This window comes from Cetorhinus maximus, chromosome 1 (assembly GCF_964194155.1).
Source record: "Cetorhinus maximus chromosome 1, sCetMax3.hap1.1, whole genome shotgun sequence".
In the NCBI taxonomy this organism is placed as follows: domain Eukaryota; kingdom Metazoa; phylum Chordata; class Chondrichthyes; order Lamniformes; family Cetorhinidae; genus Cetorhinus; species Cetorhinus maximus.
In genome coordinates, this window is record NC_135879.1 from 190,557,683 (window position 1) to 190,576,482 (window position 18,800).

Here is an 18,800-nt window from a genome sequence, read left to right on the forward strand (position 1 = left end):
GTATACTCACAGTGCTGTTAGGGAGGGAGTTCCAGGATTTTGAGCCAGCAATAGTGAAGGAACAGCAATTATAGTTCCAATTCGGGATGGTGAGTGGCTTGGAGGGGAACTCCCAGATGGTGGTGTTCCCATCTGCTGCCCTTGTCCTTCTAGGTGGTAGCGGCCATGGGTTTAGAAGGTTCTGTCTCAGGAGGCTTGGTGAGTTCCTGTAGTGCATCTTATAGATGGTACACACTGCTGCCATTGTGTCGGTGGTGGAGGGAGTGAATATTTGTAGATTGGGTGCCAGTCAAGCTGGTTACATTGTCCTAGATGGTGTCAAGCTTCTTATGTTGTTGGAGCTTCACTCATCCAGGCAAGTGGAGAGTATTCCATCACACTCCTGACTTGTGCCTTGTAGATGGTGGACAGGCTTTGGAGAGTCAGACGGTGAGTTATTCATCGCACTATTCCTAACCTCTGACTGCCCTTGTAGCCGTAGTATTTATATGGCTAGTCCAATTCAATTTCTGGCAAATAGTAACTCCAGGATGATAGTGGGGGAATTCAGTGATGGTAATGCCATTGAATGTCAAGGGGTGATGGTTGGATTCTCTCTTGTTGGAGCTGGTCATTGTATGGCACGAATGTTACTTGCCATTTGTCAGCCCAAACCTGGATTTTGTCCAGACCTTGCTGCAGTTGGAGGTGGACTGCTTCAGTATCTGAGTCGTCGCAAATGGTGCTGAACATTGTGTGAATGTCCCCACTTCTGACCTTATGATGGAAGGAAGGTCATTAATGAAGATGGTTGGGCCTCGGACACTACCCTGAGGAACTCCTGCAATGATGTCCTGGAACTGAGATGATTGACCTCCAACAACCACAGCCATCTTCCTTTTTGCTAGGTATGACTCCAACCAGTGGAGAGTTTTCCCCCAACTCCCATTGACCACAGTTTTGCTAAGGCTCTTTAATACCACACTCGGTCGAATGTTGCCTTGTTGCCAAGGGCAGTCACTCTTGCCTCACCTCTGGAGTTCAACTTTTTTATCCATGTTTGAACCAACGCTGTAATGAGGTCAGGAGCTGAGTGACCCTGGCAGAACCCAAACTGGCCATCAGGTGAGCAGGTTATTGCTAAGCAAGTGCCGCTTTGATTGCACTGTTGATGACCTCTTCCATCACTTTACTGATGATCAAGAGTAGACTGATGGGGCAGTAATTGGCCTTGTTGGATTTGTCCTGCTTGTTCTTTGCAGGACATGCTTGGGTAATTTTTCATGCTGGGTAAATGCCAGTGTTGTAGCTGTACTCGAACAGCTTGGCTAAGGGCGTGACACGTTCTGGAGCACAAGTCTTCAGTACTATTGCTGGAATATTGTCAGGGCTCATAGTCCTTGCAGTACCCAGTGCCTTGAGCTGTTTCTTGATATCATGTGAATTGAATTGGCTGAAATCTGGCATCTGTGTTGCTGAGGACTTGTGGAGGAGGCACAGATGGATCATCCACTTGGCACTTCTGGCTCAAGATTGTTGCAAATGAGCCTTATTTTTGGGCTCCCCCATCATTGAGGATGGGGCTATTTGTGGAGCCGCTGCCTCCAAAGTGTTACTTAGTTGTCCAATGCCATTCATGACTGTGGCACGAATACACAGCTTAGATCGCTCAACCCTGTCTAACACTTGCTGCTTATGCTGTTTGGCATGCAAGTATTCCTGTGTTGTAGCTTCACCAGGTTGATGCCTCATTTTTAGGCATGCCTGGTGCTGTTCCTGGCATGCCCTCCTGCACTCTTGATTGAACTAGGGTTGATCCACTGGCTTGGTGTTAATGGTAGAGTGGGACAATATGCTGGGCCACGAGGTTAGAGTACAGTTCTGCTGCTGTTGATGGACCACAACACCTCATGGTTGCCTAGTTTTGAGTTGCTGAATGTGTTTGAAATATATCTCATTTAGCACAGTGGTGGTAGTGCCACACAACACGGAGGGTAGCCTCAATGTGGAGATGGGACTTCGTCTCCATAAGGACTGTGCAATGGTCACTCCTACTGACACTATCGTGGTTAGATGCATATGTGGCAGGCAGGTTGGTGAGGGTGAGGTCAAGTCGTCTTTTCCTCGTGTTGGTTCCCTCACCACTTGCCGCAGACCCAGTCTAGTAGCTGTGTTCTTTAGGACCTGCCAGCTTGGTCTGTAGTGGTGCTACCAAGCCACTCTTGGTGATGGACATTGAAGTCCTCCATCAGGAGTATGTCCTGCACCCTTGCCACCCTCGGTGCTTCCTCCAAGTGATGTTCAGCATGGAGGAGTACTGATTCATCAGCTGAGGCGGGTGTGGCATGTGGTATTCAGCAGGAGATTTCCTTACCCATGTCTGACCTGATGCCATGAGACTTAATGGGGCCCAGAGTCAACGTTGAGTGCTCCAGGGGCAACTCCCTCCTGACAGTGTACCTCTGTGCTGTCATTGGGCAAGATATAACCAGGGATGGTGATGCTAGTGTCTGCGGCCATTTTCTGTAAGGTATGATTCCGTGAGTAAAACTATGCCAAGCTGTTGCTTGACTAGTCTAAGAGACAGCTCTCCTAATTTTGGCAGATGTTAGTAAGGAGGACTTGCAGGGTCAACAGGGCTGAGTTTGCCATTGTCGTTTCTGGTGCTTTTCCTTCTGGTGCCTAGTTTTGTAGACTTTTTATCTGTTTTATGCAACTGAGTGGCTTGCTAGGCCATTTCAGAGGGCATTTAAGAGTCAACTACATTGCTGTGGGTCTTGGGTCAAATAAGGACAGCACATTTCCTTCCCTAAAGGACTTTTAGTGCACGAGATGGGTTTTTACAATAGCTTCATGGTCATCATTAGACTTTTGATTCCATATTTTTATTGAATTCAAATTCCACCATCTGCTGTGGTGGGGTTTGAACCCAGGTCACCAGAGCATTACCCCAGGCCTCTAGATTATTAGTCCAGTGACAATACCACTATGCCACTGCCTTCCCCCCTCATTCACTGCGTAAGCTCACTCATGAAAAATGACCACTGGCACCTGTATAAACATATAACAAGCACCAAAGAAAGAGAAAACATGGACTGTCTCTGACCTCATCTCCTCTGGAGATCTTCCCTCCACGGCTTCCAACCTCATATCACCCAACCTCGGACAACCTGCTTCTACCTCCTACCCAAAATCCACAAACAGGACTGTCCCGGCAGACCGATCGTGTCAGCCTGTTCCTGCCCCACGGAACTCATTTCTTGCTATCTTGACTCCATACTCTCTCTCTTTGTCCAGTCTCTTCCCACCTACGTCCTCGATTCCTCTGATGCCCTCCATCATATCAACAATTTCCAGTTCCCTGGCCCCAACCGCCGCCTCTTTACCATGGACGTCCAATCCCTCGACACCTCGATCCCCCAGCGGGATGGTCTGAGGGCTCTCGGTTTCTTCTTCCTCGAACAGAGGCTCGAACAATCCCCATCCACCACTATTCTCCTCTGTCTGGCTGAACTTGTCCTCTCACTGAACAATTTCTCCTTAAACTCGTCTCACTTCCTCCAAATTAAAGGTGTGACTATGGGTACCCGCATGGGCCCCAGTTACGCCTGTCTCTTTATGGGGTATGTGGAACATTCCTTGTTCCAGTCCTACTCAGGCCCCCTCCTACAACTCTTTCTCTGGTACATCGATGACTGCTTCAGTGCCGCTTCATGCTCTCGTTTGGACCTGGAAAAATTTATTAATTTTGCTTCCAATTTCCACCCCTCCATTTTCACATGGTCCATCTCTGACACTTCCCTTCCCTTCCTTGACCTTTCTGTGTCAATCTCTGGTGATAGACTGTCAACCAATATTCATTACAAGCCTACTGACTCCCACAGCTACCTCGACTACAGCTCCTCACACCCCGCTTCCTTTAAGGACTCCACCCCATTCTCTCAGTTCCTTCGCCTCCGTCACATCTGTTCTGATGATGCCACTTTCCAAAACAGTTCCTCTGACATGTCTTCCTTCTTCCCTAACCCAGGATTTCCACCCATGGTGGTTGACAGGGCCCTCAACCTTGTCCGGCCCATCTCCCGCGCATCCGCCCTCACACCTTCCTCTCCCTCCCAGGACCATGATAGGGTCCCCCTTGTCCTCACTTATCACCCCACCAGCCTCCGCATTCAAAGGATCATCCTCCGCCATTTCTGCCAACTCCAGCATGATGCCACCACCAAACACATCTTCCCTTCACCCCCTACACCTCAACCCCCTCCCACGGCACCTTCACATGCAACTGCAGAAGATGTAACACCTGCCCCATTACTTCCCCCCTCCTCACCACCCAAGGGCCCAAACACTCCTTTCAAGTGAAGCAGCACTTCACTTGCACTTCCCTCAATTTAGTCTACTGCATTCGGTGCTCCCAATGCGGATCTCCTCTACATTGGAGAGACCAAACGCAGACTGGGTGACTGCTTTGTGGAACACCTTCGGTCTGTCCACAAGCATGACCCAGACCTCCCTGTCACTTGCCATTTCAACACACCACCCTGCTCTCATTCCCACATGTCCATCCTTGGCCTGCTGCAATGGTCCAGTGAAGCTCGATGCAAACTGGAGGAACAGCACCTCATGTTCCGACTAGGCACTTTGGAGCCTTCCGGACTTAACATTGAGTTCAACAACTTCAGATCACGAACTCTCTCCTCCATCCCCACCCCCTTTCTGATCCCCCTTTTTCCTATAATTTTTAAAATATATTCTTTTCCCACCTATTTTTAAATTTATTTCGATCTTTCGTTTTATCTCCACTTTTTGGCCTATTTCGATCCCTTCCCCCCCCCAGCCCCACTAGGGCCATATGTCACTTGCTTGTCCTGCTTTCTACCCTTAATGTCACCATTAGCACATTCCTTAGATAATATCTCCACCGTCAACACCCCTTTGTCCTTTTGTCTGACATCTTTGGCAATCTCTTCTTTGCCTCCACCTTTCACTGGCCCTCTATCCAGCTCTACCTGTCCCACCCCCCTCCACCAGCTTATATTTCACCACGTTTCTATATTTCTTTAGTTCTGATGAAGAGTCATACGGACTCTCAACGTTAACTGTATTCCTTTCCGCAGATGCTGTCAGACCTGTTGAGTTTTTCCAACTATTTTTTGATTTTGTGTGAAAACATGGACGTGTTTGGGAAAATTCGTAGAACATACAATTTACATTGAACAGCCTATCAGAGTTTTAGGGAAGAAATTCCAGAGCTTGCGGCCTAAGCAGATGAAGGCATGGCCACCAATGGTGGAGCAAAAAAAACCGAGAATGCTTAAGAGACCAGAATTAGATGAGCACAGAAAAGATTTTTAGGTATAAGGAAAAACATTTACTAATAGTATCGTATGGCATCAGATGTGAGATGAGATTGAAGTTTCCTTTTAATTTGACGACTGCAGTAACTTTTTAATTGCAGTTTTGCCATTGGATCAATATTGTGGGTCTGTACATCACTTTTTTTCTGAACTCTGGATCAATATGTTGAGCCCTGATAATTAGCTTTAACTACTTCATACAGTGGAATGGACTGTCTGTCTGGAGAAAATATTTAAGGGAGAAATTAATAGATTTGTATTGTAGATTCTGAATTGTAAATTTTTGGTACCAGCCACATAGACTGCGTAGTATTTTCTGGTCTACTACGTCCCTCTGAAATGTAGTAAAGTACTCATTCCTTCCTTTTAGTAGGATCTGGTTAAGTGACTTCATTTGTTGAGTTATTAGAACATGACATCATGAGGAATGGATAATACCATTTAAAACTGATAAATATTTGACAAAATATAAAAGGATATAGGGAACTGGAATTACAGTAGATAGGGCCTATCGGCGCAGAAATGATGGGCATAATGGTCAACATTTGTGCTGTAATTCTTTTGATTTGACTTATGATATGGCAGATGAGGTGTGTCAGGCACACCAAATCCATGAGGGAAACTTGGCCACGCTATCTCAACAGTTTCGCAATTTGTATTTATTACAAGATGTGTGCAATGAGTCCACAACAACCTTTAGAGATTTTCAAAATTAAATTAAAATATTTATTAACAAAATAAAAGATTTCTAACACAAACATAAGACTACAATTGCTTAATACTATAACAACTCCTAAAATTCCTAATTAACCTGACTCCCAGTTACACGCACCTTTCGATTTTTAAAAAACCAGCAAGTTAGCACAGTACCCACTTGACAGTGGAACTCCAAATGGTTTTCTGCAACTTCAGTTACTGAATGCAACAGACTTGTGCACAAATGGCTGGAGGAGGCTTCAGGGCTGTTTCACACACCCCTATTAGATCTTTACATGCTCCTCAGCCAACATAGCCTTTCATCCTCCTTTATATATGTTTCCCTCTTAAGTATGTAAATTCTTTGTTGCATAAATTCTTTTGTTCCATATGTCTTTGGAACTGTACCTTTCCTGTATTATAAAAACTTTCATGTTGTCAAATATTGTCAGTCACCTTTTGGAAAAATAAGCACACTCTTTAGCCTTACTTAGCTGGCTAGTTGCAAACAAACTAACATCCCTTTGAAATACAAACAATCCCTTCACTTATCTAAAAATACAAATTCCCATCACATCTTACATGCCAAGACCCCATCCATGTTTACTCATTGGCATTTCAAGTACATTTCTACACCTAGCTTCTTTTGATAATTTCAAGCTTGCAGTCTACCTTACTTCAAATGTAATTAAAGCACACAGAGCCACCTACACTCACCCATAAACTACTTTACAACAAACCAGAAAAATATTAAAATTATTATACTTTCGTAACAAACTTATTACTGGAATGTAGTTTATGCACATTGGAACTTGAATGCATGTTGTCAGCCCAATTGATTACTGGCAAGCAGGTTAGACTCTGAATAGTGTTTAAATCTCTCACCTATGGCTAGTGACGGGTAGAAGTTTTTTTGAAATTCTAAAAGTTGAAACTTTGTGAACAGAAGGAAGTTTGTCCCTTTTAGTTTCTGTTCTTTGATAACCTTGGCAAATGTGGATAGTCTGCCCTTCCCAGCTGTGCAAGCTGGAATTATAAGTATACCTTAATTTCTGGAATGCAATTTTAGTTTTGCTAAAGCTTTCAATTTTAAAACCTTCCAGTTTCAAAATATTTTTAAATCGGTTTCTAAGTATTCTCAAGTATCTTGAATGTGTATGTTCAGTGGTACTAAACATGCATACACATTGAAGTATGGCCATATATGATTAAATGGCCTACATAGCAAGCCTCAGCAAGCTGACATGAAGGATGCCCATGTGGTACTTAGAGGACAGCTGGTTCCTGTGGACATGTACCTGCAGCAGCACCAGAGAATAGAAAATTGTAGAAAGGCATAGTGAAAGGAAGGCTGCTGTTGTAGAGATTCTATAGTCTAACTTTGTTCTTGATTGACAGGTTATGAGGATTTAAACCAAGGGGGTGGAGCTGGAGATTACAGCAAAGGTGCCTATAGTGGGTCTACTCAAGCACAAACCAAATCAGCTGGACCAGGGAAAGGTAAGGCTTGTACGCCAGTGCTGTTTAGTATAGTGAGTCTCCTAACTACTGCATGCCGTATTATCTGGTGTGCTCCACATCTATTTGGATAGTTACAGTATTGCTAATTAGAGAAGTATGCAGCAGATTGTGTATTGCATTCCTAGGCAGAAGTAATGTTCATTTGACAAGCTATTTTCTGATAATTTGTGGGAAAACTAATTCTGCCATGTGAGTAGACAAATGGAAGTCTTAGTTAACTTGCATCAAGCTAGGTTATTAAAGTAGATTTTTGTATCCCAATGTACTGGACCCCACAGACCAGGAATAGCATAGTTTATCTCTGTTGATGTCCTGTTAGCCAAACTCAAATTGGGGTGGCAGGCAGGAAGGAAGGTGGTGGTCAGCTAGCTTCTGCACCTATTGACCAAGGAAGGAGAGAATGAACCAAGGCTCTTGAAGGTATGCAGGTGACATTGCTGGACTGTCGAAGTTTGGAGATTACAAATTGTTTGGCGAAAACATTGAAGTAGACATGGACATTGTGGGACTTTAAATTTTCATACAGCTTGGTTGGTTTGTTGGGTGTGCCAGGAAAGGCCTTGATGACCCTGATTGATCTGCAGGCACTGTTGGAGACTTAGTGGTTAGAGCTGATTCCTTCAATAGGGACTCGAGCAGATAATTGAATAACTTCTCAACTGTAATGGGATTTTGTTTCTGTCTCCCAAGGATTGACCAGTTGGCAAAGTAGTTAAGTATAGAGCAGCATTCTTCTAGACTTGCGTTAAACCTGGCTGTAACTATATCATAAGAAGGAGCTTAACTGAAATCTGAACCCATAATGATTTGTATTCTTTGTCCACATTGGGCACAAGTAAAATGATGAGACAATGCTGAGAGCTCCTATATAATGCACGGGTATAATTAAAACATGCAAAGTGCCTTATGTCCAATGGCTTCCCTACAGTCTAGGGAGAGGAAAACTATTCTATTGAAGTGGAAATATTTTATCAGCAATTGACTTGATAACTATATGAAGATATACTGTGTTCCATGAATTTGCTTCAGGATTGCTGTGATTAGTGCAGTCTTCAGTTATCACAGTGGCAACTATTTTGTTACAGGTATTTCGGTGAACTCCACTAACATCGTTCCTGATATGACTGGCTCAGTATACAAGACTCAGGTGAATGACTTTTGGTTTAGTTCACACTAGTGATGTGGAGGTTCCCCAACTTTTTTGCTGAGCCTTCCATTGAGATTCACAACTCACTCTTTCGGAAAAAAGTGGGGGGTGAAATTTGTATTCACCAACATAAAATGAATGACAAGTGAATTTGCAGCCAATTTTATACTGTCTGATGTTCTGTACATTGAAGTCAGTGGTTGGTTGTGATGTAAAATGGACTGTCGTTCATAATGAATACATTTGTGCCACTGGCGAAGGTCATTTACATGGAACATGATCTTATTTTCTTGGATACATTGGCTTAAAGCAGAAAGCCGCGCAAATAGTACAGTTCTAGGACCATACCCGACCATAGATTGTGACATGAACTGAGTAGGAAGCTTATGGGAATTTGATGCAGAGGAGCAAGGAGGGTTTTTTGACTCCAGCATTTATGGTTTGTGTAAGCTTGAAGCAACAGTATTTCAAATTTTGTTCAGTTTTTAGCGCTTAGTGTCAATTAGTTGTATACTTAAACACAAAACCCTTAAAACGGAATAAAAGGCTATTACCTTTAAACAAATGAAGGCAGAGAGATTGAGGACTAAAGATAACAAACTAAGATAAACAAACTAGGCTAACTAAATGGTAACTAAACTGGGTTTCAAATAGCAGCATCTTCCAGGGGTGACCATTTGGCTGATGTAAACGGTTCTTTCCTGGACCCAGTAATGTCACAGGCCAGCAAGTTGGTAAGACATTTTTGCTCAACTGGGAGATATTGTAGGGCTGCAAGCATGGGTGATGGGTCAACAGGACTTGGTGTGATTCCGTATGTGCTGGAGAATTTTGATTGACCTCAAGTTTATGGAGAGTAGAACATGGGAGTCCAGCAAGGTGTGCATTGGAATAGTTGAGTCTAGAGGAAGCAAAGGCATGACTGAGGGTTGCTGAAACAGGGGCAAAGACCAGTGATGTTATGGAAGTTAAAGTAGTTGATCTTTGTGCAAATTTTCTATTCATTCATGGGATGTGGGCATTGTTGGCCAGGCCAGCATTTATTGCTCATCCCTAATTGCCCTTGTTCAGAGGTCATTTTAATTGCTGTGGGTCTGGAGTCACATGTAGGCCAGACCAGGTAAGGTCAGCAGATTTCCTTCCCTAAAGGACATTAGTGAACCAGATGGGCTTTTACAACAATCGGCAATGGCTTTCATGATCATAATTAGATTTTTAATTCCAGATTTGTTTATTGGTTTCAAATTCCACCAGCTGCCCTGGTGGGATTCGAGCCCAGGTCCCCAGAGCATTACCCTGGGTCTCTGGATTACTAGCCTAGCAAGTATTTTTTTAAGCTTACTTTCAAACAAGGCTGTCCGGTCATATTGAGCGGCAGGTCTGATTGATACGAGTTTGGACCTGTCATTAAGAATGATGTGCATTTTGTTGATGTAGTCACATTTGTTAAGGATAACTGTTCCTGTCCCTTTGTCAGATTTACTGATGTGTTATGCCCAGGTTAGTCTTAAGGCCTCACAACGCTGTAAGATATTCGTGTTACATGTGAAAGTTGGACAGGTTGTTCGGAATCCCGCAATACCACTACGTCTTTGCCTCCCCAGTGAATGTGAGATCTTTGTGCGAATGTGTTGGAAACTTTTTAAAATATTCATTCATAGGATGTGGGTGTCACTGGCTAGGCCAGTGAGTACATGGTCAGAGATTTGTTATGTGTTTTAGTGGCATCATTAATTGTGAGAGGTTTGTTCCTCCGTGTGGTTTCAATTTTGGTGTGCCTTCATCCCAAATCAAACTGGAAGAGGTATTGGCTGAGTTTGAACTCCTCTACTTCCAACTATCCCGCCACAAAGCAGCGTCCACTAAAGATGCTGAGTCCTTGAAAGCACGTCTAGCTGACCTCGCGCCTGCATATTGCAGGATCCTGAATGGCCTGTCCGACTTTCAAGTGCAACACGAATATCTTAGTTTTTTGAGGCCTTAAGACCAACCCGGACATAACACATCAGTAAACCTGACAAAGGGACGGCAATTGTTGTCCTTAACAAGCGTGACTATATCAACAAAACGCACGTCATTCTTAATGACAGGTCCAAATTCATATCCATTGGATCTGTCACTCAACATGACTGGACAGTATTGCTCTAAAGTAAGCTTAAAAATAAAACACTTGCTGGACTTCTAACAGCGATGAGCTACTGCGTAATATATATGACAGGGTTTGCCTTCACGGTTCGCTACATGTCTGTGCATGTATGGGCTGCCCAAGACTCTCAAAAGTGATGTCCCTCTACGCCCCATCTTATCTAGGACTGGTTCTGTACAACTTGAATTGGCCAAATGGCTGGGCAAATTGGTGCAACAAGTTTTGACCAAGTTTCCCACATACATGGTGAAGGACTCTTTCACATTTTCGAAGGCCATACAGGACTTGCATATTGATAGCAATCCTGTGTCCGTGTGCTGATTTGACATTGGTAGCCTATTCACTCGTGTTCCACTTAAGGAAGCCACAGATATTTGAGCTGCAGCACTATATCATGGCAATATAGACCTGCCACCATTGCGTGAATAGTCTTCATTGAACTTATGAACTTGGCAACTTGCACAGTTGAGTTCAGTTTTAATGACGCTGTGTATGCCCAAATAGATGGTGTTCCCATGTGATCCCCTCTAGGCCCAGCTCTCGCAAACATCTTTGTTGGGTTCCATGAGAAACGTGTCTTTGATGGAATGACACCTAACCTCTTGCCCCTCACATATTTCCGATATGTGGATGATACTTTTGCTATATTTAAATCCGCAGCTGCATGTAACAATTTCCTTGTATGGGCTCCATCCTGCGCTCAAATTCACCTGTAAAATGGAGCACTCAAATGAACTACCCTTCCTTGACTTATTACTTGAGAAACCTGCCAGGGGATTCTCTACCATGGTCTACTGCAAGCCTACCTTCAATGGTCAATATACATGTTGGGATTCTTACAGTTCTACACGCTGTAAGATTGGTCTCATTGGCAACCTTGTAAATAGGGCCCAAGTCATTAGCTCACCATGCAAGCTTGATGTTGAAATAGGGTGCATCAAAGGCATCCTGCAAGATCAAGGCTACCCTGATCAGAACATTTTGATGTATATCACACAGTCTCATGAACGGGCCTGAGGCCGACACTTTTGGCCCTGAAAAGTGCCCAGTTTTACTTCAGATTACCCTGGAAAGGCAAGGATCTCAAAAATTTGAGCAACAGGTGAAGTTAACAGTTTCACATTGCTACTATGCAGTAGCAACACGAGTGGTATTCGCCACAAACAGGATGCTGCCGTCTAGCCAAAAAGGCGCTCTGCCTGTCACACAAATGAGTAATGTGGTATGTGAATTTCAGTGCCAGTGTGATGCTAGAAATATAGGCTGTACATCCCAAAGACTGGCAGATCGTATTAAACAGCATGTCCCAGCTGCTGTTTGCAAGGGGCTGTAACCAACCAGCCCATGCTTGCAAATCTCAAAACACTGTCCAACGTTAAATGTGATTCCGTGAATGGAGAACACTTGCTAAGTAATCCTCAATGTGCGAAGAATTCTGCTGACAATCAATTCAAGATTCAATTGGGCTCGCAATGTGTCACATTTGCATGTACTGGAAGCTACATATTAATATACAGGGCCCTGCTCTTTGCAGACAGAAAGAACATGTACACACATTGCAAAAACAGAATTACCTGGAAAAACTCAGCAGGTCTGGCAGCATCGGTGGAGAAGAGTCGACGTTTCGAGTCCACATGACCCTTCAACAGTTCAACAGGACTCGAAACGTCGACTCTTTTGTTCTCCACCGATGCTGCCAGACCTGCTGAGTTTTTCCAGGCAATTCTGTTTTTGTTTTGGATTTCCAGCATCCACAGTAGTTTTTTGTTTTTATGTACACACATTGCGCCTGTTTCAGCTAAACAAAATAAGTGAACTATTTGCTGACTTGTTCCTCAGGGTAATGCCTTGACCAATCAGAGTCAAGCTGCCTGGCTTAAATTTAAAACAATGTTTGGCAGTTAACTGTCAGTCACTATCAGTGGTGCATTCTTCATGGTAACACCACTTGCCAGTCAATCGGCACTTTCTTCACATACAGTATAAATTGTTGTTTTCCCCTCTTATATTGATATCCTTGAGTCTCCTGATGAGTACAAGACAAAAAGCATGGACATGTCTCTCTTTTTTCAGCAATACTGAAGTTCTATACTACCAAAGACTGCATATTTGTTTCATTGTGAAAGGTCAAGGTTGACAATATCCAAAATTAGCATTTCATGTTACTGATACTCTGAACTGCCAAAAACTTCCTGTTTTAATTGAGAATTTCTCTTTTTTTTTATTTCTTGCAGTCCTTTGACAAGCAGGGGTTTCATGCTGGTACACCACCTCCATTCAATCTGCCATCAGCACTTGGAGGAACAGGTACCCTAAACCCGGGTGCAGCTGCAGGATATGCTCCACCTTTTTTACACATTGTGTCAACTCACCAGCAGCCTCACTCCCAAATGCTGCATCATCACCTGCAACAGGATAATCAGGTAAACACAAAGAACACTCATAGGAAAAACAACATTTTTAAAGTGATAAAAATAATATTTTATGTTGGAGTGGGTGTCATTTAAAAGCATCTTCAAGTATGAAAAATCCACAACAATAATCTGTAATTTTGTGGCCTGGTATAACCCTCACTACCATTACCATCAAGCCAAGAGATAAATCCTGGTTCAATGAAGAGTGCAGGAGAGTATGCCGGGAGCAGCAGCAGGCATGCCTAGAAATGAGGTGTCAACCTGGTGAAGCTACAACATGGGACGACTTGCATGCGAAACAGCAGTGTGCAGTAGACAGACCAACGGTTCAGATCAAAGTTCTGCAGTCCTGCCACATGCAGTTGTATAAGATGATAGACAATTAAACAACTAACTCGACGAGGAGGCTTTTCAAATATTCCCATTCCCAATGATGAGGAAACCCTGCACATTAGTGCAAAAGACAAGGCTGGCGCATTTGCAACCATTTTCAGCTAGATTTACGAAGCGGATGATCCATTCTGGTCTCCCCCTGAAATCCCGAGCATCACAGATGCTAATTTTCAGCCAAATCTACCCACTCCATGTGATATTAAGAAACGGCTGAAGGCATTGGAATACTGCAAAGGCTATGGGCAATACCACTAAAGACTTGTGCTCCAGAACTAGCCACAACCCTAGCCAAACTGTTCCAGTGCAGCTAAACACTGGCATCTACACGACAATGTGGAAAACTGCCCAGATATGTCCTGTCCACAAAAAGCAGGGCAGATTCAACCTGGTCAGTTATTGCCCCATCAGTCCACTCTTGGTCATCAGCAAAGTGATGGAAGGTGTCCTTGACAACACTACCAAGCAGCATTTGCACTGCAGTAACCTTCTCATTGATGGTCAGTTTGGACTCCACCGGGGCTCTGACCTCATTACAGCCTTAGTCCAAAGAGCTTAGACAAAAGAGCTGAACTCTAGGGGAGTGACAGCATTTGATATCAAGCCAGCATTTGAGCATGGGTGGCATCGAGCCTATGCCCATTCTCTGTAGAGCAGCCCAGTCAGTCCCATTTCCTGCAAGCACATGCCCATTCAATTTTCTTTTGAAATCATTGAGGGTAATGTAAGAGGAGAGGATCATAAGCAGCGACTTTCGGGTCATTACCCATTGTGTAAAAAAAAAAATAATCTTCCCCAGTCCCTCTGTATCCCTTGCCCAAATCGTTCGTTAATCCTTGTACCAGCAGCTAATGGGAACAGCTTTTCTTTATCTACCTTATCTAAACCTGTCATAACCTTGCACACCTCTATCAAATTTTGCCTCAAACGTTTCTCCAAGGAGAAGAACCCCAGCTTTTCGAACATAGAAACATAGAAAATGGGAGTAGGAGTCGGCCATTCAGCCCTTCGAGCTTGCTCCACCATTCATTATGATCATGGCTGATCGTCCAACTCAATAGCCTGCTCCCACTTTCTCCCCATATCCTTTGATCCCCTTCGCCCCAAGAGCTATATCTAACTCCTTCCTGAAAACATACAATGTTTTGGCCTCACTATTTTCTGTGGTAGCATATTCCACAGGCTCACCATTCTCTGGGCGAAGAAATTTCTCCTCAACTCAACCTAAATGGTCTACCCCGTATCATCAGACTGTGACCCCTGGTTCTGGACTCCCCCGCCATCGGGAACATCCTTCCTTCACCCACCCTGTCTAGCCCTGTTAGAATTTTATAGGTTTCTATGAGATCTCTCCTCATGTCAGTCCTGCCATCCCAGGAATCAGTCTGGTAAACCTTCGCTGCACTCCCTCTATAGCGAGAACATCCTTCCTCAGATAAGGAGACCAAAACTGCACACACTACTCCAGGTGTTGTCTCACCAAGACCCTGTACAATTGCAGCAAGACATCCTTGCTCCTGTACTCAAATCCTCTCGCTGTGAAGGCCAACAAACTATTTGCCGCCTTTAGCGCCTGCTGCACCCGCATGCTTACCTTCAGCAACTGGTGTATACGAGGACACATTCCTAACCATGTAGTTAAAATCCTTCACCCTGGAACTGTTGTGTTAAATCTCTTCTACATTCCTCAAGGGCCCTTGATCGTACTTCATAAAATTTGGTGACCAGAACTGGCTACAATATTCTATTTTTGGGCTCACCAGAGTTTTATGCAGGTTCACCATAGCTTCTTTGTTTTTGTGCTCGGGACCTCTATTTATGAATCCAATTTGCTTTGCTAACTACTCTCTCAATATGTCCTGTCACTTTCAAAGATGAATGCACCTGAACCCTCTGTCGCTGCATGTTCTTTAGATCTGTGCTTTTTAAGTATTTACTGCATCTTCATATTTCTTCTGCCAAAAGGAGTCATCTCTCACTTTTTCTAATAAATTCCACCAGGCATTTGTCTGCCCATTCTGCTAGCATTTTTGTGTCCTGTTGCAGTTGATTAGTATCACCCTCACTGTTTGCCACACTTCCAAGCTTGGTATTGTTGGCATTTTGAAATTTTACTCTATTTCATTATCCAAGTCATTTAAAAATATCAAAAAGGTAATGATCCTAACACTTGATCCTTGGGGAACACCACTTTCTATCATCCTCCTGAAAAACAACCACTTATCACAGCTCACTGTTTTTTGTCCTTAAGCCATTTTTTAATCCAAGCTGACACTGACTCCTGTTCAATAGTCCTATTGTATAAACCAGTTTGTGATACTTTGTCCATGACAAAATCCGCCACATTGCCCCTCATCAACCTTCTCTGGATTATCCGGAGTTAGTTTGCAGATCGACCAAGAATCTCATTGAATGATGGAACAAGGTCAGGACTAAATAGCCTACTCCTGTTTTTATGTTCCTAGTTCATACTTTTTAAAAAAAAAACAACCATTCTTCTTGAGTATCTGTGAACTGCTGGTGCCATGTACCCAAACAGCAATCGGTGTATTGAAAATGGCAGGGAATAAGAAACACAGATGATAGGAAGATCAGAATCTAAGTGAGCTGTTCCCACAAAGTTCAAAGAGCAGAAAGCTTCATGTTGTATCTTGCATTAAAAAGTTAACTTTACAATGAATTAAAATCCATTTTCTTGCTCACCATTGATTCTGAGACCACATTTTACAGAACTGAAAATTAAACTGTGAGCAGACATCAGTTCATCAATAAAAGTAGTCTTTGCAAAACTTAGTGGTCACACATTTTGTCAGCAAGGGTATTTTAAAATCAATATCACTTGGGCCTTGGTTTTTCATTTCTTTAAAAATAAATGGACTTAGTTGCTAGAAAAAAACAACCACTTTGAAATTTTGTTTTACAAACTTGAGGGTAAAGTATGAATGGGAAAATATGTTAGAAATGTCATACCCGCCAAGTAGGGAACTAAAAAAAAAAGGCTGAATTTATGACTGATGCAAAGAATGATGCTATATTTAAAGGATTGGTATGGCACAATACATTTGTAAAATTGAGGAACCCATTTATTGACTTTTTTAAAGAATCAAACTTTTAAAAACCTTTAAGAATGGGCTGCTCCTTTAGTTGAAAGATTTGAAGCATTAATACTAAACTATTCATCAAATTACTTAAATGCTATAGGAAGTGATATTAACCAAACACAACCAAAAATTTGATTCCTGGTTTCTGTTGCATTGGCTTGACTACAGATGGAGCACCAATGGGAGCTCTCAAGTTTCTTGGTTGACCCTAGGCCAGGGAGTGTTAAACTTAGCTGGGATTCTTGCTGCATTCTAATGACTTTTACCTATAAATTATGGCTGCCAAGAGAGAATAGGTTTGGATGTAGCTGTATTTTCTTATATATATAAATGGATTGCTGAACCCTGCTTCTTAGACTTGCCTTAAGAATGCCCACTCGGTTAAGCTGATTGGTTGACAGTGACTGTGGAATGGTTATTCTGTAGAATGTGGGTCTTTGGGTGAGGGAAATTGAGACAATGGAAATGATATGACTGGATGAAGAAAATGAACAAATATTGACTGCACATTTTAATACGGTAATTTTTCTAACTGGTGCATTTTGACTTGCAGGGCGGATCTGGACAGCGCAATCAGCAGAGCAGCATACCACAGAAGTCTCAGGTTAACAAACCCAACTATGGCAACTCTCCATACTGGGGGAATTAAGCTGAAAGCTGTTGCCTACTTCTTTTTGTAAAAGGAGGAAGAAAACTGGTTGGCCAAATGTCTATGTTAGGGGGGTGGGGGGAAAGAAAATCTTAACGTACCTTAAATGTGACAGTTGCCTGCTTTGATTTGCTGTTGTATGTAATATATTTATGTATGTATTTGTATATGTAATAGAGCCTAGATGTGGTTTCTGCACTTGAAGCCTTTCTTCGTAGGGGAAGATTAATAAACTCTCAGTAACAATGCATATTTGTTTGAGCTCTGTGGGCTTTATAAATGGACAGTATTTTGCAGTATTGAAAATGGGGTTCTCGTTTTTTTTTTCAATTAGTTTATGGAAAACCCCAGGAAGGGGGGGAAAACATTGTAGAAATCCAGATCCTGTGCATTACTCTTTCTTATGACTATCCTATCAATTTTTTATCGAACAAACTTGGACAGTCTTAATTTTAAGTTTTCCATCTGATTCTTTGAATGATTTTCAAAAAGCTATTCATGAGCAAAAGATTTTTTAAAATCATTGTCCTGATATAAACTGTATTTATCTTTGGAGATATTTATTTAATATTTAAAAATGCACAGCCACCAGTATGTCAAACCATATACATTTATTTGGTATATTTCCCTTCTTGCCTATAGTAACCAGAGCTAGTAGTTGTGTAGATATTCACTTCCAAGATAACGTCCCATTCAGTAATTCTATTCTTAATACTCTGAGCCGATATTTTAGTTTAATTTCCTTTTAACCCCAATACAACCTAATAAAAGCTCTGACCGATAAAACTATGTTTGGACTTTTTGTTGCTGGTGCAGTTTATTTCACTTTAAATTCTAGAAGTTAATTTTTTGCCATTTACCATGGGGGCAAATGAATTAAATAAAAAATATAGGGGCAAAAAGTGCATGAAATGGCACTTGTGAATAAAGACAATTTTCCTTGAAACTTAGGGAGGTATATGATTAAACTAATGCTAAAATCATGAACATGGAATTTGTTGCAGGGAGATGAAAGGTTCCTTATTAAGCATATCAAGTAGAGGGTAAGATTACTTGAGGCTGAAGGGTATAGGATTACTCAGATGAAAGGTGGAATACAATTGTGGAGGACAAAGATATGGAGATAGCAAAGAGTATGCCTTGTTTTATAAATAGTGGAGGTAAAACTGCAGGTATACTGTAAGGTATGATAAATTTGTTGAAGGAAAGGGAATTATGTAAATTATTTATGTCCACCTCGAACATGACCATCAATGCTTGCTTCATCCTCCAGACTGTTCAAACCTCTGTGGGCCAGCCCTCTTGTGCACCCATTGTAAATTGCAACTCATGCAACACCCTGGTGTCCACTTGAGCATTCTGTCATCTTTTACAATAATTGAAATCTTGAAGCACAACAA

The 18,800-nt window shown here is 42.5% G+C and overlaps 1 protein-coding gene across 4 annotated transcripts in view; it reads left to right on the forward strand.

Moving 5' to 3' along the window:
- ubap2a (ubiquitin associated protein 2a) overlaps nt 1-17,650 on the forward strand; it is a 134,304-nt gene extending 116,654 nt beyond the window's left edge. For all 4 annotated transcript variants that reach the window (XM_078551357.1, XM_078551369.1, XM_078551353.1 and 1 more), the window contains exons 25-28: nt 7,431-7,532; nt 8,639-8,700; nt 13,081-13,269; nt 17,305-17,650. In XM_078551357.1, coding sequence (XP_078407483.1) covers nt 7,431-7,532; nt 8,639-8,700; nt 13,081-13,269; nt 17,305-17,400 — 449 coding nt within the window. In that variant the 3' untranslated portion in view covers nt 17,401-17,650. The remainder of the gene's footprint in view (nt 1-7,430; nt 7,533-8,638; nt 8,701-13,080; nt 13,270-17,304) is intronic.
- Nucleotides 17,651-18,800: the final 1,150 nt, after the last annotated feature.